The following is a 15,948-nucleotide window of genomic DNA, read 5'->3' on the forward strand; positions in this document are numbered from 1 at the left end:
TGCCAAGAATCTCCTCATAATTTTCCATCAAATTATGAACAACAGAGCTTTTCAATGTTTATGTCTGCCTGACATAAAAACTGATTAGAATCTTCAGAGAAAACGAATGTGTATTTTTGTTTTTTAAGACACCCGTTGGTGGATAAAAACAATGTTTTGCCCCATTTGTGTTTTACACTTCTGCCATTTTCTGCATGAACCTGTGCAAATGTAACAGACAGTTCTCCGGACTCTTGCTCCCTCCCTGAACAAGTGTGCCACTCGATCCATAATCCATTTTAGTAGACTCGGGTCAAATTTACCCCACAACAGCCACAGTATGCAAACTGTATATTAAACATTTTTGTGTAAGTTGGCTGTCCCGTTTTGTAAAAGGCAACAAACTTGAAGGATCATATTTCATTTGGGGTATTTTTTTTATTGCTGCAGGGTAACACAGTGTTTTATATTCAATTTGAGATTTAACCATTAAAAACATGAAGTCATGAAATGCTTGTGATCATTGTTTTTTTATTTATTAAAAGTACTGCAATCGCTCATTTAGTCCAGAATCAAAACAAATTAAATTTGCCACAACAATCAGAAAACAAAGGGTGCCATTTTAAATTATGCATTAACCGTGACATTTTGGGAACACAGCAAATCAGAAAAATATGTGAATACTATTTGTGTGCATGTGCCTTCAATCAAACCACACCAAGTAACAGTTGAACAAACTAACACCACCATATAATTAAGTGAACAATACTACATGGATATCTTATATATATCTTTATAGAATGTGTAAAAAAAGTGTCCACAAACATCTAATTTTAGCATTACTGGCATGTTGTCAAAAGGGGGAAAAACAGATTAGCAATCACACTTCTAAATCTATAAATATGTTATGCATCATAAAAGGACATTTGTTGCACAGAAGCAGCAGTGACATCACAGAAAAATAAATACTTGATGCAAAACAATTTAAAAAGGCAAATTAGCCACAGGGTGCAACGCTGCGCTAACAAGGAACACAAGTGGTGCACCTTCAATGCTACATGGAAAATAACCTCACCATATTTCTATACCTGTGCCCTGGTTGGGCCACCTTGCAGCTGGGGACGGGGTTTGCCGTGTCATTGAAGTAGGCGGGCCAAGGCGGGCTAAGGCTGGACACACGGAGGAAGGAGCATTTACTCAGCATCGGAATTCTGCTGCTGCTGCTGCCACCGCTGCACGGCGACCGCAAAATGAGCGTGTCTCTGATGGTAGGGCTGAGATAGGCGATGGCCTTTGGTGGATGCTGTGACGGTAAAGATACGCTCCCCATACTCTGGATTTTGGTGTGCCACAGGGTGGGGGAGGCTGCTGGGATAGATATTTTATTCATCACATGAGGGGAACGTAAACAAATATGAAACAGTGCATAGTACACAATAATCTGCATAATATCTATTCTACACATTGACAAGCACAAATGAACCGCGCAGAGTTGAGAATTGGATCAAAATCTCAGACGAGCTGATAACTCACTGGAGGACTGCAGGTGAGTCGAGCAGCCAGGAGAATCAAAGCTGTGGCTAGTAGGAAGTAAAGAAGCGATTGGAACACTTTGAGCTCGGGAGAGGTTGGGCAAGCTGCCCTGCATCTCTTCTGAAAGACACAAACAGACGACTTCTCATCCAAAACATTTCATAGGAGAGTTCTGGCAGCATATTCTACTAGTATGAGCTCATGAGTGCACCTACCGACCAATAACTCCCCCATTCATCACATCTGATCCCTTTACTTGCGTATATGAAGAGTTTCTAAATGTTTATTGCATGCAGCAAGAGTGACATCAACAGCCAGGATAACAAACTCCCGGTTGGTTTAACATGTGCTACTCCCCAAAAGTTCAGGATATTGGGCTTTGAGAAAGAACCTAAAATGCACCATAAGCTTTTGAGGTCACCTTAATTGGCCCTCCTTTAAACCTTTGTTCACAGTTTTGTTTTCATTCACACCTGTGCCTCTGCAGTCTGTCACCCAGCGGCCACTTCTCTCTGAGAACACACTCTTTGAAGCCACGCAATAGCGAGCTATTGTTGAGCAATTGATAGGCGCAGTCTTCTTCTCGTGATGTCAAAATGTGAACTAATTAAAATGCAACAGTAATTGAACCAGGAAAATGATGAGGCCATTCATGGATCAAACGTAAAATTTGCCATTCAACGTCCTGTTAGGGAACTGCTGTGGAATAAATAGAACCGAAAAATTGTGCATTTAAAAGTTTCGGGAAGGTTAAATTAAGTTCACCTGTCAAGGTGCATTTAAACACACACAATATACACAGCGGAACCTTTGTGCAAGTAGAGCACATACCACTGACAAGACAATTCGAATTCCTATGTAGCAGGAGTTCTCCCAACATTCTCTTTCTTGCTGTGACATCTGAAGGTCACAGCCAACACTCTATTTGGGAATGATGTCTTCAGGCACTACATAAAGCTCCTTTAACAGTTCCCAGCACTTGCGGTCGGATGAATCTAATCCCATCAAACTGGGATCGGAAACGCACCGCGGACGGCGCTTTAAGCGCACTTCAATAGGCTTAGAATGTTATTATTAAGTGATGGGGCCAGAAGAGCGGGTCACTCAGCAGCCACAATTGCTCACCTGCTCCTGGTCTGAAAGGCGTTTGCAATCGGCCTGCGGAGTGGTGAGGTGGGGCGCAGGGACGTTCGGACAGGAAGCTGCTGCGGCTGCTGCTTTGCCAGTCTCGGGCGCTGGGGAAGGTGCGGGCGCGCGGCAGTGGGCGGAGGCGGCGGACCGCCGGCGCAGGGCCGCAGTCTTCGCCTCCCGCCTCGTCTTCCTCCTCCGGGTCGGGGCGGGCGCTGAGCGGGAGGGTGACGCTCCGGCTGCGTCGGGTGGCCAGGGCGGTTGAAGTGCTGGCGTATTCCTGCCTGAGTTCTGGGTAAGCGAGTCATGAGGAGTGGCAAGCCAAACAACTGCATGCACACATGCACCAGAGGCGGGAGCAAGTCACATACAGTATGTGCAATTCGTAAGGCTCTCAAGGCTTCAAGTCGCTTAAATAAGTTACAGAGATACCGGAGGAGTCACAGAAAGCCATAGCAGTGGATGTCGTGGAAAAATTAAAAAAATATATGTATACAAAAACAGCCGTTGCAAATGTTGCTGTTTCGCTCCTTGTTGGAGAACAGCAAGTTGTGCAGAATATGATGACGTGCATTCAAAACTTTAACGAAGATCAAATTAGGTTCACCTGTAAAAGTGAATTTTAGGCTCATCCTTAAAATCTTCCAGAAAGTCCAGAAATTCCCTGTACCTTTTGTGCTAAGTTTATGTGTAAGTCAGAAGTCTAAGTCCCAAGTTTCAAGCACCAATTCTTCTGAAATAGTGAGGCTGTTTGCCTTAGGAATTTTTTTTTTTTTTTTGCTGTCCTAGAATAAAGTGTAATTGCACAACCATGACAGTAGGTGACAGTGGCGCTCCCATGTTATGCAGAGGTGAACTAATAACAATTTTAAAGTCAAATGATTCTATTTATAATTGCGGCGGAGATGTGGGCGGCCATCGAAAAAGTTTCTTCTTCCTAGCGGGGCTTAATAGAAAATAATTGAGAAGCACTAACCAAGTCCCAAGCTCCTGCGGAAAAAATAAAGTCAAGTTCAGTCCTAAAATCGGCAACTTAAGTCCGGCTCGAGTCAAGTCATGCGGAAACGACTTCCCACCCCTGGTACGCGCACCCACATTCACACACACAATCACCTGGTGGGGTTAATGAAGCTAAAGTAGCGATGAGCTCTGAGGTCTACAGTTAGTGGGGACGAGGCATGATGGTGATTAGACATCAACCAGGGAACAAAAAAAACAAAAACAAAAATTGCAATTGGTGGTGTTGCTGGGTTTGGACCTACTCTCCTCCTGCAGCCGCGCCATCACTTGCACGTCAGTCAGATCCTGCAGTTTGTAGCCATGAGGGACCAAGTCATCCTCGTCCACTCCAGGAGAGATGACGTCAGAGTCCACTTGTGGCCGAGGGCTACGGCGCCCCTGGCTGCTGCCTAGCAACCAGTGGTGGGATGTTTAAAAAATTTAAAAAAAGATAGAAACTTAACGTTTGGTCGCTTTTCTGTATCTGTTTTGATAGTGTGTCCTGAACTGAACTTGTACCTGCATACAGAGTGTGACTGCTTTTGATAGCTACATAAATCAAATGATCTTAAGCAGCTCGCCATGTCACAATTTCCAGATGCAGTTAAGGTCAACACTTGACCTTTTTTTGGTGGCTAACGAAAAAATAAATAAACCTGTCTTCCCTCATTACGACTTTGGGCAATCAAGGAGCAACATGGCAGAGGCTCGCTGCTCTCTCGGGGCGTGGCGTGAAAAAGCAGGCTTACCATGGGCCAGATGGGGGATGAAGGTGGGAGTCCTTGCCCTCCCACTGGGGCTCTGAGAGTGAGGCCGGGAGGATGCTAAGGGAAGATGAAAACAAAAATCCTTTTTGGAAAAGTTGCGAAATGTCCCTTTTGTTGGCGTGTGAGTTCTGTGTGGGTACCGTGCATCACAGGCGACAGGGGACTGGAGCAAGTTGTTCCGGATGTGCCAATGGGGGACACGACAGCAACTTTGCTTACAGGGGGTATGGGGGAGATGGGTCGGGGGCTGGACAGTAATTTACGCCAGCAGGAAGCTGAAGATGTTGAAAGGCTCTCTTCAGAGTGAGGACAACACATCTCAAAGCAGATGAAAGATAGCAGATAAAAGAATAGTCCAGTGGTTGTTTAAAGCTCCCTTTAGTAGACAACAAAAGAATCAATGCCAGAGTACAGTTCAGTTGTTTAACTTTTAAGTTGATAACATCTGCATTTAATTATGACATAAATATGTTAAAAATATATATATATTTTAAATAATATTATAATATGCAATATTTTTTAATTCAATCAAGAACAGATTTTTTTTATATTCCTGTATTTAAATGCAGTGTCAAACTACGGATAATGTAACAGAGGCTTGCAGTACAATATTATTAAATATGCCTAAGGAATAAAACCTGTCTTGTTTTGGATGAACACTTGGGCCTACTGCACTAGTGCACTTTAATATTGGTGGTAGTTGGAGAGCTAAGTATTTCTTTGCTGGTTCTTGGTGTAAAATGTTTAAAAAACAATTGAATAGACAATTGATTTGACAAATGCGTCTTTGAAAGGAACGGGGCACTGTGCCGTTAGCTCATCCGGCACCGCCTGTGGCTGGCATCCTGATTAAACAGAATACCATTGTCTCAAAATGAAGCCTACAGAGTCTGGAAAAGTGCGTGGACACTCCAAGATGGGTGGCAGTAGGAACCAGCTTTGCAAAGTTGTGCAAAATAATTCATAGGGAATTCAGGGTAAGTTAATGGAAAGGTATCATATTCAAGCACAAACAAACATTTGGTTTTGTGATAAGCAGAAATCTATGCAAAATAGCTCTCTTTGTCCACATGGGAGGGCATTACAGTACCTTCGTTTTTTTCCCCCACTTCACTCGAGCGGCGAAAAACTTGTAAGTCAAAGTACTACTATACTTGCAAGAAATCTAGTTGTTTTAGTCAGGATTGTGCTGAACTGCAGTTTAATAAACTGTGTTCAGAGTTCATTTAAGAACCACCATTCAATTTGTAAACTCCGGGTTTATTCCGATAAATTCGCCTGAATTTCTGTTAATTCCAATGCTAAGTTTGACATTTGGAATACAATAGTTTGGCATACTTATAGCGGGAACACTTTGCAATAGTAAAAAAGTAAACAACCAAGCCCATCTGACACCTGATTCCAGTTGGAGGCGCATGGAACGCCTCGCTAGCTTCCATTCGGGAGCCTCCAGAACGTGCCGGCACCACTGCAAGGGCGTTAGAGAGTTCTCAAGGTTCTTCTTATTCGTTTTGGGCGGCACGTACAACCTGGCAAAGACACACACAAAGATTGTCAATGTCAACCCAAAAGTGTGTGTGATCACAGAGTTAACATGTTTCAATGTGTCAATATAGTTGTAGTATCTTAGCCCACTCTGGACTCAATCTCAATAGTTTTCACCCTTGTGAAGTGTTTTCCAAGTGTTATTGAACCAAAGCTGTGCTTGTTTTTTTTTTGTTAATTTTACATAATGAAAATCTTGGCTAAACCATACAAAAATGTTAAAAAATAAAAAAAAGGTGGATACACAGGTTCATATGTACATTTTACCAAATGGGAAAACATTTCCAATTGTTCTGCTTGTCAATAGGATGGAGTTTGTAAATCTCGATCAGGCTGGAAAAAAATAAAGACAATGTCACTTTGAGCTTCGAATGTTAACCAGTAATTTAAAACCCAAACGTCCAATCTATGTCCAAACAGCAAATATAACATGTACAAACAGCACCTTGCTGGAATATACAGAAGGACAAAGAGTTATTTGTAGTAAACACATCATTTTCGAAACAAGTAAGTGGAATTGGATGATTCCCCGTCTGATGATCTTTCATCGTGGCACGTTCCAATTTCCAAGAGTTATAGCCGTGATTCACTACTGGAGTGCACCCTTAGCTTCAAACGCAATGAAGTTCAAATAAAGACTTAACGCTGCAGTGACCTCCATTTGATTGCGAGGAGTTTTGCTGCAGGAACAGCTTGGATTGTGGGTTCGACCCCATGTTAACGTCATGTCAGCTTCCAAACTTCAGAGCAAGACGAACTAACGTAAAGCACGTGAAACTTGTTTACATGTAATTAAAAACAACAATAGGCAGACACTCACCACGTTTCATGATCACACAATCCAATCATCACGTCCAAGTCCAAAAGTTCCACCTCGCCCAGACCTAAAGGTTGGTATTGGCGGTCCTGCTGGAAATACTGGACACGGTCCTCAGGTGGTCCCGGGGAGCCCAGCTGACACGGAGTCGGCGTACAAGGGCTGCGACCCCGCGCGGGAAGCTGCTGCTTGTTGTGCAGCTCCAGCCGGAGGATAAGCTCCTGCAGCCTCCTCAGCTGCAGCTCTCCGTTCGCATGGTTTTTCTTGAGGTCCACGTTGGCGGGGCTCACAGCAGCAGCCTCCATCTGATCTCCACGTGTGACGAGACAACTGTGAGGTTGAGGCACTTGTTGGCACTTCTCAATTGAAAATGTGCACCTCCTCCGCCCACTCTAACGTCACCGGGCCGCCTCTTAAGAGCGACGGCCATTGTCTGTGTTTCGTGACTAGTTTGCTATTTTGTCAATGTGTAACTTTTATGCCAGGAAATCCTCTTCTTTAATTACCAATTACAGTATAAACCCACTTTTGTTTGTAGCTGATGAAAATACAAAGCACATTGGGTTTTTGTTCGTTAGTCGCCATCTAGTGGTTACATTCCATCGTTGCAAACTACAAACTGCAAAAGGTTCGCATACATTTTCCCATCTTGCTGCACTATGAATGTGACGTGTTCGATAAAAATCATACACCCACACAATTATTTGTGTGGCGTCACTTTAAGAAAACGTTTGTTGTGATTTAAATGATCAGATCGTTATTTCCGTCCAACTTGTAACAACAATTCATAGAATTCCTGAGTGTTCACATTTTCTTTCGACTGTATAAATGGAATGCTCCAGTAAGTTACACAACAGTAAATAAACACTTCTTGCGGCTAAACCTGATCATTGCAATAGTCACTTATTTGTAAGAAAGCACCACACATGCAATTTATAGTTGTCGATGACCTGTTGGCAGCACATGGGATATTGGTTAACTTATCACTGCTGCCTTACTACAGAATATTATGACCAACACATATTGGGACTGCTAGAACAAGTGACAGTAGCACAAGACCCACCAAGGCACAGGAAGAAAATCTACATTCCATACTGAAAGCCGAACCAGTTTTTTTTTCAGTGACACGAGCTGTAATTAAGTGAAAAGACATGTATTTGCTTTTCAAGAAATGCTGAACAGTTATGGAAGTTTATTCATATAGAAATGGATATAATACAACTTGTTCAGTCGTTTCAAGCGGCTGGTGGCCGAGCACCATGCCTCCTGTTCTGGCATCAATGATAAGAGTGTTCTGAATTGGAGACAATCTCAATTCCATTTGTAGGGTATCCACATGAAAAAAGGTGATTGTTTCATGAGTTCGTGTGGTGTCATCCTCAACGTTTCTTCCAGGTGAATTTCTTCCTGGCACCTTCCTGACCCGGCTTTTTCCTCTCCCTCAATCTGGGATCAGCAGTCAGAAGACCAGCTGACAAACAAATAAAATGAGAACTCCAACAACGGACGGAAATTGTAGTTCAATTTGTCAAAGCAGCTGCCTGGCATCCTCACCTTGCCTCATGATCTCGACGTCTCTCTCAGAGAGAAAGCTGCACAGGGCCTGGGAGATGGCGAGTCGCAGCGCCCCCGCCTGGCTGGACCGCCCACCACCGCTCACGCTGCTCTCCACGTCAAAGCGTCCCAGCATGCCCATGAACTGCAGCGGGAACATGAGCTGCTCTCTGCGCACACAACACCAAGAGCGGACAAACGTGACGAGGAGACAACACAATCCACCGCAATGATGTGTAACATTTCCAGAATGCTTAAATGCTGGAAAATTCCCAGTAAATTTGCATCCCTAGCGACGTGGTTGGATGATTGCGCTTGCCACCACATATTAGGAGGAAAGCCTGACTCAGCAGAAGAACGCGAGCGTGTGAGGCTGCTGACACGGACGGATCCTCTCAAGTGTGTAATTCATTCACAACAAGGAGATAAAGACACAGCGTGTGGTGAGAGCAGAAACTGTTCCAGAAAGAAAAAAAACAGAAAAAAAACAACGGCACTTAGTGGCCAACCTGTCTTGTAGCACGGAGAAGTACCGGGTGTAGTTCTGCCCGTTAATAGTGACACTTCCAGAGCCGCCATCTCTCAGAACCACAGAGGCGTTTGATGACTTTCTTCGTCCTGAGAGTCAACACACAGGGCAACGACTGTCACATTGGCTCACATGACAACGTAAAAGGAATGAGACCCAAAAAAAAAAAAATCTCTCTCTCTCTCTCTCTCTCTCTCTCTCTCTCTCTCTCTCTCTCTCTCTCTCTCTCTCTCTCTCTCTCTCTCTCCTCCCCCCCCCGCGCCCCCCCCCCCCCCCCCCCAGGTCACAGTCTGCATCTACCTTCTGAGGTGCTAAAAGCCAGGCCCTTTTCATCCGTCTCCAGGGCTGGGATCGTTCGCTTCTTGGACTGAGCCTCGAGTTGCTGGCGGTAACTGAGGACAAAGGGCTCCTCCATGGCGCAGTACGGCAGAGACAGCAGTCGCTCCATTAGCTGGAGGAAGCGAGTGTACTGAAATGACAAACAACACAGATGAGCTTTGCCCACCCACATGTGAAGGTCTTACCTTTTTTTTCATGTTTTGAATTTTATTTGCGGAAAAAAACAAATTTGCGGAAAAATTCACCCATTCACTGTTTTTATGCTCAGGCCAAAGCAATACAAATGTAACTTTGGTGCCATCTTCTGGTAATTTGGTGTTGTTGGCTTGAATTAGTCAATGGTATTTTTTTGGCCTGTGTTTGAGATGTCCTGTTAGGTCTTTGAATGCCCCATGTGCACCGTCAAAGTCCTGAAATCTCTCCTCAATATATCGTGAAGTCTACTTTGCCATCAGATTTTGCCCCTAGTCCCTAACAACAATTTCACCAGTCAACAGCAAATTTTAAATCAAAGATTGCTGTGTCCCTCAATGTATTTTTGATGCTGATAAAAAAAAAAATCATAACTTCTTTCTAACATCAGTTATTTTCATTATGTGCTTTTTTTTTTTTTTTAGTTAGGAAAGCTTGCATTGTAATTTAGAATGATGAAGTTTTACAAAAAAATCATAAAAATCCACGTTGCTGAACCTAACCCTTAATTCATAATTTATTACTAAATATATTACTAAATATTACATATTGTATTATTATTAGATTTGATGTGCTCGAAGAAAAAAACAAGGGCAGATTTAGTATAAGCGCAAAAAAAAAAAAAAAAACCTAGAAACTTGACTTGCATCTCTGATCAAAAAATGCTGTCAAAACGTGTTGCCCGGTGTTATTGTTGTATTAAATGAACTTAAAAGCGGCGTGTCCTGTATTTGGACTACAGGCCAATAAACTACAATTGCTGTTTGTGCGGAGTCGCTTACGTCATGAAGAGAAATGGACTCGACCAGCAGTCCCTCCAGCTCCTCCTTCAGGAGCCACCTGCTTGTGCCCAGGGTGCTAATGAGAGGCAGACGCTGCTGTTAGATTAGTGACAACGCGCCTCCTCGGTCTTCAAAATCAACATTTGGGCACCCACATCCCCTTGACGTCCTGGGAGAAGAGTCCTTTGGCTCGCAGACGATCCTGATGCCTCTCGATGTTGAGGATTTTACTCTGTGTGTCCTGAAGACAAAGAGCGTAAACACACGCACACACAGACGTACACATCCAATCGCAACAATGGCTTCAACATTACAGGTATGTAACAAATAGCACAGGTGAGGGCTTCAAACTAGTTGAGACTATTCAACACTCCATTTGTATTGAACCAATTCAGAATTCTTCATCATTTGGTTGCCAAACCACTTGTTGTGTGGTTAAAGTAAACCCGATCAGGATTTCTGAATGGGACCGGTGGCGCATATGCACGGCAGCACATTAAGCATTTCCAGTGCAAAGGTGCGGCGGCTTACGTGTTTCCGGTCTTTGCTAGTTTCAAGCTACTGGGACAACTTCTGTAGGAAAAATAACCGCATTCTTGAAACGTGTGTTAAGGTAGGTTTGCGTAATAGGTACTTTATATCCATTTCGCTCGTGCACACAGACTTGCATGGATCGTGAAACCACAAATGAAAGTCAACCCCAAAACTTTGCCATTGGCCATTTTCTGTCAACTGAAAATGACATCACAGTTGCTCAGGGCGCAGGGCGCTACCAATCATGGCTCAGCTTCAGAAAACAGTTGCTCAGGGGGCTCAGGTAACAACCCATCATGTCTCACCTGTTTTCTGAAGCTGAGGCATGATTGGTCGTTACCTGAGCAACTGTGATGTCATTTTCAGTTGACGGCAAGTGGCAAAATGGCCGCCCCCTGAGACGGACAAAAACGGGTGGATTTTACTACTTAACTCACATTCCACAAACACAATATCAATCAGAATGCCATGTTTCGACTAATGCGTCTGCATTGAACATATTCCTGTAAATATTTTTGTGGCGTCATTTACAGTAACTTGACGTCATTCCAGGAGACAGTAAACATATTTTGAAGAGTTTGGTGCTGTCAATGTGATTGCTACGCGTTAGCCTGGCGACTGGAAGCTAGCACGCTGTCGTACCCCAAACGCCGAAATGCTGCGTGCTTAAGAGTCCATTGGTGGAAAACTGACTTAGGACAAACTCACGTGCACCAAAGTGTAGTAAGCCTGTTTTCCCGTGTAAAATAGGAAGTGGAACGGCCGTCCGTCCGCCCCCCATTGGACAGCTGCCAGAAGAGAAAAGGCAACGTCAGTTCCAGAGAGCATCCGGGGGGGGGGGCTAATGCGTCAGTTCCAGAGAGCATCCGGGGGGGGGGGGGGGCTAATGTCAATTGTCAATATTGTGTACCTCGCTGCTTTGGGAAGATTTCCTCCGGATGCTGGCGAAGAAACAACAATGTGGCGAAATGAGATTTTCAAAAAGATGAACTTCATGCATGAACAACTATAATATGTAGTCACTGTCTTTACCTTCATGAGGGGTCGCGCCTTTTTCTCAAACAAGCCGGAGGGGAAGAGGTAGGCGATGCTCCTCTGCAGCGTGGCAGGGATGGGGGAAAAAATGGCAAATTAGAAGAAAATGAAAGCGGCAGGTAATGACAATGACGATGACGAGAGCGAGGAATAAACAGAGGTCATGGCAACAGATGGCGTTTAGCGTACGGGGGCCTGAGCCACAAGCTAGCCACCGGTTCAAGGAAAGGTGAGCGTGTTGTGCGGCAACGCTGACAGCCAGCAGAGCTCGGCCAACATGTCCAACAATTCACCCAAAGTTCAGCGCGTGTGAACGCGTGGTCGCTAAGCGGCCAACAGATGCTATTCTCTGCTTTTCTGGCCACGTGGATGAGCAAACAGGTGGTGTGCAGGCGGCGCGTTGACATTTCAGGGGGCGCGCGCGTGCTCGACAATCAAAGTGAGGTCGACAAAGGCGAGCGGCAGTCGGGTTGAAAAGTGGCTCAAGGCAACGACACAGATGACATCACACCTGTGTCCCCCTACGCAATATGGCAGCGATTCCCATGAGAGCGCAGTTGAGGGGTGCCATGTGACATCGACGTTTCGGACCACACAAATGACACAAAAAATGAGTGGCATTCGTACACCGTCACACTTGAAGATGTTGGACACTTTGCTTCTTTGGACCATGAAAATGTGAGATTTTTTATCCTTAGTTTTGCTATTCAATGTGTTTTCATGAGATGCAAAATGCTAATTGCAAAGCGAAACTGCTTCATTTGAGCTTTGTACTTGGATGGCTTTTTGATGGATATTTTACGTTATAGGTTAGAGAACAGCTCATCTCAATCATAAATCCCTTCAAATGGATGCCCAAATGTGCCCCAATGCTTCAATTCTTACATCTACGTCCTCTTGGGTGAAATTCTCAGGGTCCTCTCCCATCATGTTGGCCAGGTGCCGCTTGCCGATGTTGAATTCCTCCACCTGCTTCTCGATGAACTCCATCGTGAACTTTTCAGGGCCAGCAGCAGCCAGGTTCTTCCTGTGCATGACGGCACTTGTACATATCAGTCTCCTGACTACCTAGAGGAGGAGCAGCAACACATTGAGGTTTAGGTTTTTACAATGTTTTGACGCAAATATTGGCCCCACCCAAAAAAAATAATAAAATAAAAAGCAGAAGCACCCTAATCAAGACAAAATGACGAGTTAGGTGTGACTTTAAAGTGACGTTAATGTGTATAGTGTACACGAAAGGATGTGTCAGAAAACATAGTCACTCTTGAACTGTAAATTACTCATGTATTTTGTTTTTTGTTTCAGGTGCAAATGACAAATTATCCTTTGAAGACCAACAAAGAACAAACAAAGAGCATTTGTCTAAATATGTCACAGAAGTGCAAGGACATTGTTATCATTGCTCGCATCAGAGATAAGTTTGAGTTGTCCATGTTAGGTTGTCCATAAGGAACATTCTGGAAGACGTTGAACATCCAACAGTCCCACAAAAGAAGAACAATTGGTGGAAACGCTCCTCCAATTCCCCCAAAGTCCAAACAACAATCAGTTCATGAGATACAAATTCAAAATTGAGCATCCATCACATGGTGACGTGAACCCATTGGAAAAATTACATTCCAACATGAATCCACACTCTCTGTGAAGATGACCCTCAACTGAGAGTGGAATTTTCACATTTACATTTTTTTTAAATGTATGGAGGCCATGTTGATGGTTCAATTATCCATCCACCCATGCACCTACTGAGCTATTCAAAATCATCAGCATGTTACTATGCAACATCATTTCAATTTACCAGGAGTTACGGGATGATGTGGATATCAGCACTTAATGTTATTTTCTTTCGTGGAACTTGTCAGACTTGCATCTATGTCAATAGAAAATAAATCAAAACGAAATGCATATGAGATATGGCCTGACTGACGACATTCCCTACTTTTATTTAAATCAGTACACAGGGATTTTCTATACTAGACTACATAATTAACTTAAAACAGAAAACCATCATTTCCGTATCTGCGTAATGCATAGTGGGATAAATCACATTTTCGAGCAAGGGTCGTGCTGTTCACTACTTTTCGGGATACATTGTGGGAGGCATCACTACACATTACAACTTGTGCTCACGTCACATTTGTACAGCACATGGAGAGATTTCAAACACAGCAACTGTGTGTGACAGGAGTTCAGATAGCAAGATGTTAGCTCAAGCCAAGGGCATCGCCGTTCTAATGTTGTTTCTGTCTGTTTGAATTTGACCAAGTGGGGAAATATTCATTTACAAAAAAACGGACTCACCTGTGATGAGACTCCACGTATACTTGAACAGGATGTCCCACATTTTGTGAGAAAATAACAAAGTGTTCGAGTACACGGTGCCGCCATGATGGCTGGCTAAAACGACGTCACGGCGGATGTTGTCATGTGGGGACCACCGACGATTTACGCCAGCGTGACGTGCCTACAAGACGGCCATATTGGAAAGGGCAACGTTCCCATCAAAGGCAATGCATGCACATAGAAATACAGTAAGTAATAACTTGCCCATTTATCAATTGATTTTCATAAGGTGTAGTTTATTGTAAATGCCAATGCCAACATATGCGTTATTATTACTGAATAATTTGCTTAAAAAAACAACAACCAACAAATGTAAAAGGGCTTTCTACCAAAGTAGCCTGCAATTTTTGTTATTTTATCCTTTGGGTCCAGAGGCCAAGGAATCTTTTGCGTTCAACCATTACATATATGCATATACATAGCTATGTTGTTATATGTAGGCTATATAGTTATATGCATAAAGAATACAAAGAGATACATATAATGTATAGATAATAAAATAATTTCACAACATATTATCAGATTAAAGGATCAAAACTGAATAAGTCATCAAATAGCCATTTGTTTCCCTTTCTCTGCCCCCCACCTCTTTCCCTCCGACTCTCTCTCTCTCCTGTATAAACACACTCCGTGGAGATAGACTAGAATACGGTTTACTGCAATTCGCACAAGTTCTAAAATGGGTACAATGAAACTGTTGTGCATCAACCTAAGAAGGTAGCAACAGTTCACGTTGGACTCATACTGTATACTCTATATCTGTAGCACCTATTCATACTACTGCTGCTTGTACTTGTAGTACTACTTGTTCTACTTGTACTTGCTTGTACAACTATACTACAGCTGCTGTTAGCGAATGGTCTGGTATTTGGCCGTAAAGCTGCTAGCTCGCGCTACTGTTATGCTAATAGCCAAGTAGTTACTGAATCTCATAGACCTGAAGCTCTGAACAAGATTGAATAATGAAAAATGAGCCAAAACATATTCGTATCTATGGAAAGTTTTTCTATTTTTCTTGTTATGATGGCATGGCATTATGTGCAGTTGTTTGCAGCTCAATGCGCAGGTGTCGTTATTTTCATTTCCGCGCCGTCCACAAATATGGAATGGCTGACACTTTGCCCCCACTAGCTTAGTCTTGCCTTAGGCGCAAAGGGGCATGGTGTAGCTACTGTACCTATTCATATCTATTGTGAGGACGGAATAGCAAAACACTTGCCTTTATTATGGTTTTAATAACACATCAGATGTCTTCTTGTTCGTCCTACCAATAATCACCTCAGATCTGGCATTCAACATCCTATAAAAGTAGTGACCATGTACACTATGTGTTCATATATCAATCAATCAGTCACTTTTTATTTATATAGCACTTTTCATACATGAAATGCAGCTCCAAGTGCCAACAACATATATGACAACATAGATATGACAACATATCTGTCTGAAAGAAGGCAAAGGGACTTTTGTATCATTTATTCGTTATAGATTAGGTAGAAAAGTGTTGAAGATGTTTCCTCAAAATATTCATACGTTTGAGCATTACATGCAATTACATCCCTCCAAAAGGCATTCCAACTAACAAAAAGACAGAACAAGTAATGCACTGTAAATTGGATAATAACAGGCACATGATGGCATGCAGACCACAATACAAAACTGCCAGAAATGACAAAGAAAGCAAATCAAGCATGTACGGTAAATTGTATGCAGAAACAAAACATTTTTCAACAATAGAGTAATGGTGCACAAAGGCCACTTCACTATTACGGCCTTTGAAATCATTGCGCTCGCCAGTCCACATCAGAACATGACCGCTTGTTAAAAAACAAAACAAAAAACAAAAAAACGTGTGTTTATGTGATACAA

At 43.1% G+C, this 15,948-nt stretch overlaps 2 protein-coding genes across 10 annotated transcripts; both read right to left on the reverse strand.

Moving 5' to 3' along the window:
- Positions 1–397: 397 nt before the first annotated feature.
- On the reverse strand, positions 398–7,203 carry LOC147154070 (SLAIN motif-containing protein 1-like). Of its 8 annotated transcripts, none has more exons than XM_086040657.1 (9): positions 6,772–7,203; positions 5,802–5,935; positions 4,547–4,702; positions 4,389–4,463; positions 3,903–4,049; positions 3,754–3,796; positions 2,638–2,931; positions 1,513–1,632; positions 1,196–1,344 (listed from the first exon to the last, which is right to left on the reverse strand). In XM_086040657.1, the coding sequence occupies exons 1-8, from the start codon at positions 7,071–7,073 to the stop codon at positions 1,560–1,562; spliced, it is 1,224 nt and encodes a 407-aa protein (XP_085896783.1). In that variant the 5' UTR covers positions 7,074–7,203; the 3' UTR covers positions 1,196–1,344; positions 1,513–1,559. The 8 variants fall into 8 exon arrangements, with proteins under 8 accessions (XP_085896739.1, XP_085896730.1, XP_085896748.1 ...); XM_086040647.1 differs by having other exon boundaries at positions 1,200–1,347; positions 6,772–7,202; XM_086040613.1 differs by lacking the exon at positions 3,754–3,796 and having other exon boundaries at positions 398–1,344; positions 6,772–7,199.
- Positions 7,204–7,924: 721 nt separating this feature from the next.
- On the reverse strand, positions 7,925–14,151 carry mrps9 (mitochondrial ribosomal protein S9). Of its 2 annotated transcripts, none has more exons than XM_086040680.1 (11): positions 14,038–14,151; positions 12,619–12,801; positions 11,731–11,793; positions 11,609–11,639; positions 11,407–11,486; positions 10,320–10,405; positions 10,165–10,240; positions 9,152–9,320; positions 8,832–8,940; positions 8,323–8,492; positions 7,925–8,239 (listed from the first exon to the last, which is right to left on the reverse strand). In XM_086040680.1, exons 1-11 carry the CDS (start codon positions 14,122–14,124, stop codon positions 8,148–8,150), a joined length of 1,146 nt encoding a protein of 381 aa, XP_085896806.1. In that variant the 5' UTR covers positions 14,125–14,151; the 3' UTR covers positions 7,925–8,147. The 2 variants fall into 2 exon arrangements, with proteins under 2 accessions (XP_085896806.1, XP_085896814.1); XM_086040688.1 differs by having other exon boundaries at positions 12,619–12,797; positions 14,038–14,138.
- Positions 14,152–15,948: the final 1,797 nt, after the last annotated feature.

Source organism: Filicampus tigris, chromosome 1, assembly GCF_054856515.1.
Source record: "Filicampus tigris isolate MCC_2025a chromosome 1, RoL_Ftig_1.0, whole genome shotgun sequence".
NCBI lineage: Eukaryota > Metazoa > Chordata > Actinopteri > Syngnathiformes > Syngnathidae > Filicampus > Filicampus tigris.